The sequence below is a fragment of the Thamnophis sirtalis genome, unplaced genomic scaffold, assembly GCF_051295495.1.
Source record: "Thamnophis sirtalis isolate CommonGarterSnake01/CBP01778 unplaced genomic scaffold, rThaSir2_p1.2 scaffold_8, whole genome shotgun sequence".
NCBI lineage: Eukaryota > Metazoa > Chordata > Lepidosauria > Squamata > Natricidae > Thamnophis > Thamnophis sirtalis.
Genome location: NW_028261388.1, coordinates 20,446,678 through 20,458,968, shown reverse-complemented (window position 1 = coordinate 20,458,968; position 12,291 = coordinate 20,446,678). Strand labels below are relative to the sequence as shown.

General features: G+C 41.9%; 1 protein-coding gene across 1 annotated transcript; it reads left to right on the top strand.

Moving 5' to 3' along the window:
- The first annotated feature begins 698 nt into the window (after nt 1-698).
- On the top strand, nt 699-7,102 carry EEF1AKMT1 (EEF1A lysine methyltransferase 1). The gene is made up of 5 exons (XM_014069606.2): nt 699-836; nt 1,629-1,777; nt 2,953-3,035; nt 5,076-5,356; nt 6,919-7,102. Exons 2-5 carry the CDS (start codon nt 1,631-1,633, stop codon nt 7,059-7,061), a joined length of 654 nt encoding a protein of 217 aa, XP_013925081.2. The 5' UTR covers nt 699-836; nt 1,629-1,630; the 3' UTR covers nt 7,062-7,102.
- The last annotated feature ends 5,189 nt before the right edge of the window (nt 7,103-12,291 follow it).

Genomic DNA, 12,291 nt, shown 5'->3' with positions numbered 1-12,291 from the left:
AGTTTCTTTGGTATGTTCTTCCTTGAGTTTATATTCCAATAAAAATCTATACAGCACTTTGATCAACTTGTTTTCTGTCTCTATCAAAAGTTTATCTAACACTGTGTAATCTTTAACAATACCTTCCTTCTTCCTGTCCTGTGCAAACCTTGATTGTATCTGTAAATAAGACCACCATTCTACTTGTACCCCTCGTGATGCCAATTCTAATCTAGTTTTAATCTCCCCCTGTCTGTTCAATAACTCTTTATATGTAGCAATATTTTCCATATTAATTAAATTTGGGTGTATATATGCTTCCACCGTAGATAGCCAAATGGGTAGCTCTCTTTTCCTTGGCATGCTACTTTACCATCTTTTTTTCCTTCCTTCCTTCCTTCCCTCCCTCCCTCTTCCTTCCTTCATTCTTCCTTCCTCCTTCCTTCCCTTCCTCCCCCTTCCTTCCTCCTTCTTTCCCTCTCTCTCCCCCTTCCTTCTCTTCCTTCCCCTCCCTCCTTCATCCCTCCCTTCCCCTTCCTTCCTTCTTTCTTCCCTTCCTTCTTCCTTCCTTCCCTTCCCCTTCCTTCCTCCTTTCTTCCCTCCCCCTTCCTTCCTTCCCTTCCCCTTCCTTCCTCCCCCCCTTTCCTCCCTCCCTCCTCCTTCCCTCCCCCTTTCTTCTTTCTCTTTCTTCCTTGTCTTCTTTCCTTCCTTCCCAATAACACCTGTTAAAATAGCAACCAGGCAAGCGGCTCTCCTTCCGCGCTAGAGGGCGCCGGAGCGGGCTGGGTTATCGGGCGGAGGAAAGGCGGAGCTCCGGGAGAAAGAGGCGGGCGGGAGCCCAGAGGCCTAGGCTGCTGGTGAGTGGACCGGCTGCGAGCCGACGGAACGCAAGGGGAACGGGCTGCCGGGGGGGGGGGGGAAGCGTCAGCGGTGGAGGCAGAGCCTGCTTTGGGTAGCCGAGAGCGGGCGCACGAATAGGGCGTACGGCTTAGTCTGCAGGGCCTTCCACGAGGGTTTGTGGCCGAATGACCACCCTGCATCCGCCCACTCGACATGTACGTTTTGCCCTGGCGGGATATGTAGACCCAGCCCGGCCGATTAGTTCCGAGTTTTAGCATGGCGTTCCTCTGTCTGCAAGCAAGCGGCCGACCGCGAGATGGCAGCAGCGACAGCGCTCTTTGCTGCCGCCTACTGGTCGCTGCTATATTCCTGTACCTGTAGTAGCGTGCCGCATGAATGCAGAGCTCTTTCATCGCAGTGCAGCGTGACTTGCAAAGGCAACCCCTGGGCAAGAAGATGGCATCAAAAGAATGTGAGCAGAAAAGAGGAACCTTTGCAGTTTCAGTCAATAAAGCAAAGGAAATTTGAAGGAAATAAGAAGTAAAGCACAGTTATGGTTTCACTTAGCAACTGTGCCTCCCTAATGCCAAGTTGTCATCCCAATTGGGGATCACTTAATGAGGATTATTGGCAAACAAGTATATAAAATGGAGAAGAAAAAAAAACCTTTTGCTTTTCATTCATGAAAATCTTTTACTCTTCTGTTTACTTCTCATGGCAAAATACTTGAATTTTATAGCTAAGTTGTTTACCTTTTGCCAATCCCATTCAGCTGATAAAAGGCCTTTAATCTCATGCTTTATATCCAGAAATGAATGATGATGATGATGATGTTCCTCAGCTTTCATCTGAAGCTTTAACTGCTCTGCAGGAGTTCTATGCCGAGCAACAGCAGAGAGAAGCTAAGACTACTGATAAAACGCACAGTTATTCAGTTGGCTCTATTGAAGAGGACTGGGTAAGCATTTTTGCTAAAATACGCTAATGGTGACTCCTGCGTGGAAAGGCTCACAAGTTTTCACTTCAAGTTTCCATGAATGGAAGTAGCAGTGACTAAGTTTCCAGTGAGCTTAGAGCACTGATTAATGATTTTTAAAATCATTAATTTTAAATGATCATTTTAAAAAATCATTAAAAAAAAAAATAGTATGTGCCCCTTGGCAGCCATTACTCATGTCTTGGGGTAATCATGTTAGTCCAGCTTTATTTCCCATTCTACAGCCATTGCAGTCATGGCTGCTATGAACTGGGGGCAGATACAGATAGTCCTTGACTTACGACCACAAGTGAGCCCCAAATTTATGTTGCATAGTTGTTAAGTGACTTTTGCCCATTTTTTCTTTCTTTTTTTTTAGAAAAGAATATAATTCTTTATTAGCCAAGTGCGATTGGGCACACAAGGAATTTGTCTTTCAGTACCAAGAATCTTGTTTATATATATGGTGCAGTAAGATGCATGATAGTTATACTATTAACTTTTTACTTATATAAAATAATTAATATTGCCATTTCTATAACAACAACATACAAAATGATGAAAGCCCAAAATCAAAGTTTGATTTTTTTGTCTCTTTAGAGCAGGGGTCAGCAACCTTAAACACTCAGAGTCCCAAAGGTCCTAACTGGAAGTCCCCCTTTCAATTCTAGAGCCAACCGGAAGTCTAGTTTTCCAATCATAGTCTCCTAGCGCGGCGTCCTTTTTCCTCTGCTGACCAGAAGTCGGTTCTCCCACCATAGAGTCTCCTCCTAGTGCGGCATCCTTTTTCCTCTACCTGTCCTAACTGAAAGCCCTATCAATTGTGGAGCCGACAAGTGACAGGGAGCCGCAGCAGAGGGACGAAAGAGCCACATGTGGCTCCAGAGCCATGGGTCGCTGACCCCTGCATTAGAGCACAAAAACCAGAAACGGTTTCCAAGTGGAAACAAACCTATTTACATTCTTTCCCCTAATTTGTATAATTTACTTTGCCATCTCCGCCAATTCCGTCATCCATTCTTCCCTGGATGGATATTAATTCTTTTAAGTTTGGCATTTCAAACAAACCAGACCTCTGGGTTGTAGCAAATAATCTTCTAGGGATGTTACTGAAAAGTTATTCTGTTAACATTTGCACTTTTTTTTAACCCTTTCAGCAACTGAGCCAGTTTTGGTATGATCCTGAGACAGCATTTTGTTTAGCTAATGAGGCCATAAGAGCAGCTGGGAAAGGTGGCAGGTAAATTCTGTTGGCTTTCTACAAACCAAGCATTGTGACTCTTATAAAAATGCTGCTTTTTTATCTATCAACCCTTTCTTTTCAGTGCATTAAACTACAAATAGTCCTTGCAACCATTTATTTACTGACCATTTGAAGCTAATGGTAGCACTTTAAAAAGTGACTTACTGCCGGCCCTCCCACTTAAGATCATTGCAGCGCCCCTACAGTCACGTGATCAAAATTTGGGTGCTTGGCAACTGGCATATGTTTAGGATGACTGCAGCATTCTGGCTCATGAGATTATTTGTGGCCACCTCAGCTGGCTTCTGACAAGCAAAATCAATGCGGAAAACTCTATTAGCTTAATGACTGCGCGATTCACTTTAACAGCTACAGTGATTTGTTTAACAATTGTAGCAAAAAAATAATAATCACAAAATCAGGTTCAACTCCCTTTACAACGTTCTCCTTAGCAACAGAAAGTCTGGTTTGGAGTTGTGGTTGTAAGTCCAAGATTACACGTGTGATGCAGTTTTGACTATTGGGGGGGTGGGTCATGGTTAAGACACAGGACTGTCAGATTGGAGATAAGAGTCACTAAGTGTTTTTTTTTTTTTACATTGATCTCTCAAGCATCTACAAACAGCTCTGGATCGTCACAATATCCTGCCTTTCGCTTTTACAGATAAGGGGTTGAGATTGTTCTTTTAATGAGCCTTTGATCTATGGAAGAATCCAGAGCTTTATCCAGGATTATCAGGGCAGGGGGGGGGGATATCAAAAAAATAAAGAAAATGACCACTACTATGCAGTTAAGGCCCTGCACATTTTTACATGCGTAGAAACAGTGGCGAGGCTTCCATTCTGTGTTTGGGGTTTCCATCTTCAATTTCTCCCCCCACCCCCATGCCCCCACCAGGAGTGAAATCCTACCAGTTCCGGCCAATTAGTCCAAAGCGGTAGTAAAAAAATGCTAAAAAAAAGTTCCAACCATCACCCAGCACAGCTGATTGTCGGAACTTTTTAAAAACTTTTTTTAGCATTTTTTTACTACTGGTTTGCCCGAACTAGTGGTTAAAAAAATGCTTTAAAAAAGTAAAAAAAGAGTTCCGCTGATCAGCTGTGTGACAATCAGCTGTGCCACGTAATCATCGGAACTTTTAAAAACTTTTTTTACATGCGCGTGCGAATCTTATTGGTAAAACTTCCGGGCATTTTACCCCTACTACATACCCAGTGGTGGGTTCCAGATCCCATTGCAATTGGTGCGCTGCAATGGGGCTGGGTATGCACCACGTGCATGCGTGCAGCGCCCGCATGTGTACTTACTGTCCGCGATGCTCCAGCTGCTCGGCGGAGCATCACACAGGCACCATGTGTGTGCGCAAAAGCCCCAATCGGCTCAAATAGAGGTAAGGCGGGCAGGTGGGCCCTCCAGAACACCGTACCGGAACGGTACCTGGTGCTCCCAGGAGGCACCGCTACGCCCCCACCACTGCCCCCACCTTAGACATTTTGGCCTTCATTAGCACAATCAGCAGTTTTTTGATGCACAGAACTCTGAGGCTGGTTCTTTAAAAAACCTTTAATATTTGAACTTGTGTTAACCACAAGTGCATAAGAGAAGTGTACTTATAATAGTAGAAATAGAAGCAGCATATTTTTGGGAAACTTTGCCCTGTTTAATTCTGTCCTATGTATAAATAGATTGACAGGGTCTATTTATGCTTCAGTCCAGAAGGTACATATTACTTTTTGAGGGGTAGGTTATTTCTAAAGTTGACTTTGGTTGCAGTACGGTGCATAGTCACCCAAGAACAAGACTGCACTGTGCAATGAATAATTATTCAGTATTTATTTGTAAATAATTATTCATTCAGTTCTATCGAATTGGCACTTTCCTGTCTCTGATGAGGGGCAAATAATTCTGCAGGTGTGTTATTGAACAAGAGGGATGTTTGTGAACTCACGTACGTAGTTGAATTCAAGAAAAGGTGTGAATTAAACATTTTAATGTATTAAATAACCACTTCTTTCCTTGCTTCATTATCCTTGCAGGATAGCTTGTGTCAGTGCCCCGAGTGTTTATCAGAAACTGAAAGAGCAGGATTGCCAAGGTTTTTCAACCTGCATTTTGGAATATGACCAGAGATTTTCTGTGTATGGAACCGAGTATATTTTCTACGATTACAACAGCCCTTTGAAACTTCCAACCCACCTTGAAGCACATAGTTTTGATATTGTCTTAGCAGACCCGCCCTACCTGTCTGAAGAATGTCTCCAAAAAATAGCAGAAACCATCAAATACTTAACTAAAGGAAAGATTCTGCTCTGCACAGGTACATCACTTGTTTTCTCAAATTCATTTGCTTCAGTAGTTTTTGTAAACAAAACTGTAGCCATTTGTAAAATCATTATTATATAGCTGCATACACTGAAAATAAGTTTATATAGAACAGAGGTGTCAAACTGACAGAGGTGTCAGAGCCGAGGTGGCGCAGTGGGTAGAGTGCAGTACTGCAGGCCACCAGCTGACTGCTAGTTCAGCAATTCAGCGGTTCAAATCTCACCGGCTCAGGGTTGACTCAGCCTTCCATCCTTCCGAGGTGGGTAAAATGAGGACCCAGATTGTTGGGGGCGATATGCTGACTCTGTAAACCGCTTAGAGAGGGCTGAAAGCCCTATGAAGCGGTATATAAGTCTAACTGCTATTGCTAAACTCAAGGCCCGGGGGACAGATCTGGCCAGCGGGGTGCTTAGATCAGACCTACTGGACCACCCTGAAAACAGCGAAGGACTGGCACATGGTGCCTGCCAGCAAAAACACAGACAGCCCTCCCGAGCTCTGTTTTCGCTGACAGGGGATTGCACGAGGCTGTCGCAGCCGAAAATGGAGCTCGTGAGCTCATTTAAAGCACTCGGGCCACCGTAGGCACCTCTGACACAAATAACAATGAGCTGGCCACACCCACACTGGCCATGCCCCCCATCCCCGAGGTCAAACACAACTATGATGCAGCCCTCAATGAAATCAAGTTTGACACTCTGCTATAGAAGGATGTTCTGATAAAACTTCAGGTGGTCCTCACTTTGTGGCTCACTAAATGGTCATTTAGTGACCATTTGCCGTTATGACGGATGAAAAAGTAACTTTCATGACTCATCCTCAAATTTGCAACCTTTGCAGGTCTGTAAAGCAAAGGAAAAGTGAAATAAGACCCTAGCCACAGTTGCAATTTCACTTAACCACTGCTTCTCTGAATGACCCACAAGGACTACTTGCAATTAAATATTTCTCCTATCGTTGTTGTGCCAAAGGGGTGTTAGATTTTAAAGTAATATGATTGCACATGTATACTGTCTTCTCTTATTTTTTTCTTTAAAACTAAGATATGTTAAGTATATTGATATGGAAGCATAAATACCATCAACATAGAATGGAGTTTGCTCAGAAGCTGAAATACACCAACTGAATGAGAGGAAGAGTGGGAAGCAGAGGGGAGAAGAAAGATAGGAAGAGAGGGATAGGAGAGAGGGTAATGGGGGAAGATGAGGAGAATAAGGAGGAGTGGAATGAGGAGAGAGGAGAAGGAGAAAGCAAGGGGAAGTAGAGTAGAAAAGGTTGATGGAGGGAAGAAAGGAAGTAAGGAGGGGGAGGAGAGAGGCAGAAGAAAGAGGTGTATGGAGAGCAGAAGAGCTAATAATTGGTTCTTATCTTCCTGGGAGTTGATGGCAAGAGGAACTGATGTAATTACTACTTAATACAATATGATATTGACTATGTAATAGTATACATGTGTTATATGTTATGAAAATGGAAAATAAAAAGTATTTTGAAAAAAAAAATCTGTTCTGATCTAGCAGGTCTATTCTAAAGTTTTGTTTTGTTTTGTTTTTTCAGGTTTAATCATGGAAGAATATGCTGCTAAATATCTTGGTGTGAAAATGTGCAAGTTTATTCCAAAACATGCTCGAAATTTAGCTAATGAATTTCGATGCTATGTGAATTATGATTCTGGACTGGATTTGGATTCTCTCTCTTGATAACCCAATAAACATCAATAGGATTTTTCAAACTTTAATAATTTTTCCTTTTTTGACATGATGTATTCATCAACATTTTTTGTTTCTCATTACATTTCAGCTGATATGAATTCCTTTGTAAGGGAGATAGGCAATTTTGAAATTTGATAAAAAATATTTTCTGTTTGCTTTTTTACCAAAAAGTAGAAGGAATTTTTATTATCCATAATTAGTGTATAGTGTTGGTTTCAATTATTTAAAATACCTGTATTGGATTGTACAGAGCTACCTGTCTGAAATAGAGAAGGGATAATAATTATTTCAATATATTAAATTTCCTCACACTTGTTTTCAAGAAGTTCAATGAATATTGCTGTTTTCAAGCATAAAAGACCATCACTGCATTAAAACATTAGGAATGCATTCACAATATTATTTTACTATACACCATTCTGCATGATCTTTATTTTACTTTCTACAGTAATATATGTGTGAAGCCACTTAAAACATCTTTTGATGGAGGAGATAAAGAGTTTTCTTTTTTTGAGTCCACACCGGGTTTGACAGGGCAAGCTGCAATAAAGTGAATTTTTTTTAGACATTGATAGTTTTATTACCTGCCTTGATTTTGAGGCTAACAGAGTTAAATTGGATTGCAAATGAACTTCAAAATTGAAACAGTGATGTGGAAGTGCCCCTAGAAGTCTTTCTCCCCCCCCACCATTTAAAATCATGCAAGATTTGGATTTTGTCATCCTTGGTGTCTTCTGTGTATGGCACATGTGCCACAAGTGGCATGTGGAGCCATCTCTGAGTGACCTGAACCGTTGCCCTCGGTCAGCTGCTGCGTGCATGCGTGCTCCGCCCATTTGATTTTCAGCCTTTAAAGGGCCTCCGGAGGGCGAGGGAGAGCCAGGGAAGGTCATTTTCGTCCTCCCCAGGCTTCAGAAAAGCCTCCTACTGGGCCTACCAGATGTTTGGAAATGGGTCATTTCCGGTTTCGGGGGGGCCTCTTGAGGGCCAAGGGAGGCTGTTTTCACCTTCACCAGGCTTCAGGAAAGCCTCTGAAGACTTAAGAGGGCAAAGCACGGGCCTACTGGACCTACTGGAAGTTCAGAAATAGGCCATTTCTGACTTTCGGGGGGGGGGGGGGAGGCCGTTTTCACCCTCAACAGGCTTCAGGAAAGCCTCTGAAGCCTGGGGAAGGTGAAAAACAGGCCTACCAGGCCTATTTGTGGGCCATTTCGGGACGGAGGCTTCAATGAGACCTACTAGGCCCAAAACAAGGCGGGCGGGTCATGTACTCATGCGCGAGAAGGCATGCGGGGGGGGATTGAATTATGGGTGTGGTCACACACACTATCACATGTGCACGCTTTTGGCACCTGAGCCAAAAAAAGGTTAGCCATCACTATAGTAGAAAATGTGTGTGTGTGTAAATGCATGCTATATCTGGATTTTCAAATATTTGAGTGCTTTCTGTAACTACAGTGAATCTTGATTTTTCAATCTTTTACAAATGGGGGCCATCCTACCATTGGCATTTATTAAATTGTGTATTTCAATATTATAAAAAAGTTTAATATTTATTTCCCTATAAAATAAATTCTGAAATGGAAAAGCAGAAAGACACATTTGACTTGGCATAAAACACTGTCTCACAAGTGTTGTGAGACACTTGTGAGATGGATTGGATGTAATGGATTGCATTATCTTCAGACTTCGGTCTGAGACTAGATACTATTTTTGAAGTTTGCATTTAAGTTGTCAAATAATTTCCTTGAATTGGAATTTTTTGTAACACAATCATTACTTAATTCCCGTGAATTGCCTAAATAAACCCACAATATAAGTAATATCAAAAGGGGGGAGAGGGCCTTTATCATCACAAATTGAGGACACAGGCAATATCACCCAATCTTTCTGAAGTTCTTTGGAAATTTAACCAATTCAATGAATGCTCTAAAATCAATAATGTCTCTCGGGTTTATAATAATGTTGGGAAATAAAGTCAGGATGCAAAGATCAGATGTAAGCAAGCTAGAACAGATGAAAAGAAAAGCTGAAGAACAAGACCAAAGAATACCTGAGCAAGAAATATCACCTAGAAACAAGGAAAATCAAGCTAGAAATAATCAAGTAGCAAATAACAGCTATAGCCAAGACGATCAGCAAATGCATATTTGCAGAATCTCCAATTTCAGTTGAATTAGAAACATTTCTACCAATCTGTCAATGGACAGATTGCAATAAACCAGACAAAACCTGACAGAAGAAAGCAACTTTCTGATCGCAGCTATGGGGCAACCCAAAGAAATACAAGAATGCAACTTGAATAAAAGAGATAAGAATTTTTTTTAAAAAAAAGCTGAAATGGGGGGAAAAAACTTGTAATAACAGCAGAAGAAAAGTCAAGGAAGACCAAGAACTGGTCAACACCAGGTGAACTGCATGGTTTAGGTTGAATGGTCTACACCAACTTATTGCCAAGCAGTTTAACAATATACTACAAGGAGGTAAAATTGAAGGTAAGTTAACATCTGGAAAAAGTTATCTGATAATGAAAGATCCAGCAAAAGGGGCAGCACCAGGCAACTACAGGCCAAATTACCTGCTTACCAACAACTTTCAAATTGGTAGTTGATGTAGTCCAACTGCGTCTAGTTGGAAATAAACTCTTTCCACTTGAGCAGAAAGAGCTGTGAGTTCAGGTTTTTGTTTAGGTAATAGTACCAAAATACATTTTTAGAATCCGTCTTTGACAACAGTGAATAGGAAATCAATTTTCTGGCATGAAATAAATTAAAATCATATGTTTGCCTTGATGAAATCATGTGTCATTTCCACCCACCCTATAAAGTAAAGACTATGTGAGTGGTTTCAACTGCAAATGTTCCTGTTTTTCAATAGAGATACAATGTGAGCCATATGCTTGCTCTGGGAGATAATTTAAAGAGAATGTTTGGTGGGAAAAGACACATATCAATGATGGACATAGAAACAAATTCATCAATTGGTTCAGTTGTCTAGAAACAGAGGACACCGTAAATGATTAATCTGTGATATAGAAGTTTTAAGATTTCCAGAGATATAAGAGATGATAGGATTTCAGTACATATACTTAAAAAATTCTTACCTACGTTGCTCCTTAGATTTTGATTAATCCATCTTGTTTGCTAGATCGATATTTTAGGAATTCACCATAGTTCTGTTTTATTTCCATATTGTATGCACAGGAAGAAAATATTCTGATTTGCTTGAATTCTTGCTTGGATGCAATGGCTCTCTACGATTTCAAGCAAAGGGTTTTCACATTGACCAGAATTTGATGATCTTGTCTTTTGGATCAGGACAGAATAAACCCACTTAAACTCTGAATAACAGCTTTATAGAAGACAGCTATCCTTTCTCTTCAGTTTTCTCTGTTGGGATAAATACATTGTGTTTTTCCCATCATTCTTTCTAAGATTAATTTCCAGGCTTTTCTTTTTCCACCCTTCTCAGCACATGATTCATAATTGCGTTAGAGCTGGACAGTACTGTACCTAAATCTAATAAAATGATTATCTGTTTTGTCAATATCAGTTGAAGAAAAGCACATTGCTTGAAATCTGCTTCTGATTCTTTGGTCTCATCAGCTTAAGCTGGCAGCCTTCAAACAAGCTGATGAAGGAACATGTGTTTTCTCCCTCCCTCCTTCCCTCCCTCCCTCTTTCTCTTTCTCTCTCTCTCTCCCCATAGCCAAAATTAGCCATTATAGTATACTGCTTTTTATTTCTATTGCAAAGAAGTAAGGGTACAAGTGAGGTTTTTTTAGACGCTAAGTATTGTCGTTGCAAAATTGTCACATTTCATTATTGCATTTTATGGAGGGAGAGGGAGATGGAATGATGGAAACAGGAATCCAGTCCCTCTTCTGAAGTGAGACCCAATTCCCAATCAAATGCAGATTTAATCACCGATTTGTCACAGTTCGCTCTTCTCCCCCCACCTTAGGCATCCTCCTGCCTTGTAGCTGTTACAAACAGATAGCTCCAAGGATAGTCACCAATGAATAATTTGGAAATCAATTTGAAAAATGCGTATTTAGTATGGCAATTGCATTTGGGGAAAAAGGAGCTTGAAATGATTAAACTCCAGTAAACAGGGCTCAGCAGTTTTTCCCCTGCCTCTTGCTGCTTTAGGAGGTAGTAGCAGATGCCTTATGCATACACAATTCAGAGAACTTTTGCTATTCGAGAGCTTGGCTCATATTTTCCTTGAATTCGACCATTTCTCTCTCTTGAGAAAGGAATGCCAAAAGACATTTGTCTGCCTTTTGTTTTGGTTTTTTTTGAACTCTCCATGATTTCATTTTATTGCTGTCCATTTATGTATTCCCAAAGCTATTACCAAAAGTTAAAGTAGCTTAGAGAGGCAATTGGCATATTTCCAGGCGTCTGAAAGGGCTCATAAACCAGACAATGCTTTGCTTTGCACAATGGTGCGAGAAGTAACCTCTGTCACAGACAGCTTTCTCCAAATTGGGGCTCTTCAGGACTTGGCCAGCTACTGCAGTGTAGCTGAAGATTGTCTGATTGAGGTCATCTTTTGTAGTAGAGATGGCAAGATTTGCTCCAGCACAAATGATGTTTCAGGATCACTGTAATCTCAGAGCTATGGCTGGCATGGGCCAGATTAGGATGTAAACAGGGGTGGCCTGCTGGGGGATTCGTAGGGATTAGGAGAACCTCTAGCTAAGATTCTGTGCAGTTCGGAGAACCCCCAAATCCCACTCCTAGTCCTGCCCACCCCACCCCATCCCTCCCAGGAGTCCCCACGCGTTTTGGATGCAGGTAAATGCAGGGCCTCACGGAGGCTCAAGGAGGGCGAAAAACAGGCCTACCAGAAGTTCAGGAAAGCCTCCAGAGCCTGGGGAGGGCAAAAATCCCCCCCAAAACATGGTGGAGGAGGCTGACTAGGCCCCTCCCACCATGGCCCCGCCCACCCAGCAACTGGGCAGAGAACCCTTTGCTAACATTTTTGAAGCCCACCCCTGGATGTAGGCCAGTGGCCTGCTTTGTGGGAGTGGCTTGCCAGCCATGTGATTGCATGGGAGTGGCTTGCTGGCCATGTGACCAGGTGGGAGTGGCTCATCAGCCATGTGACTGGGTGGGCATGGTCAACTTGTAAAATGTGGTGAAACTCACTTAACAACGCTCTTGCTTAGCAACCAAAATGTTGGCTCAGAAACTCTGGCATTTGAAGCATG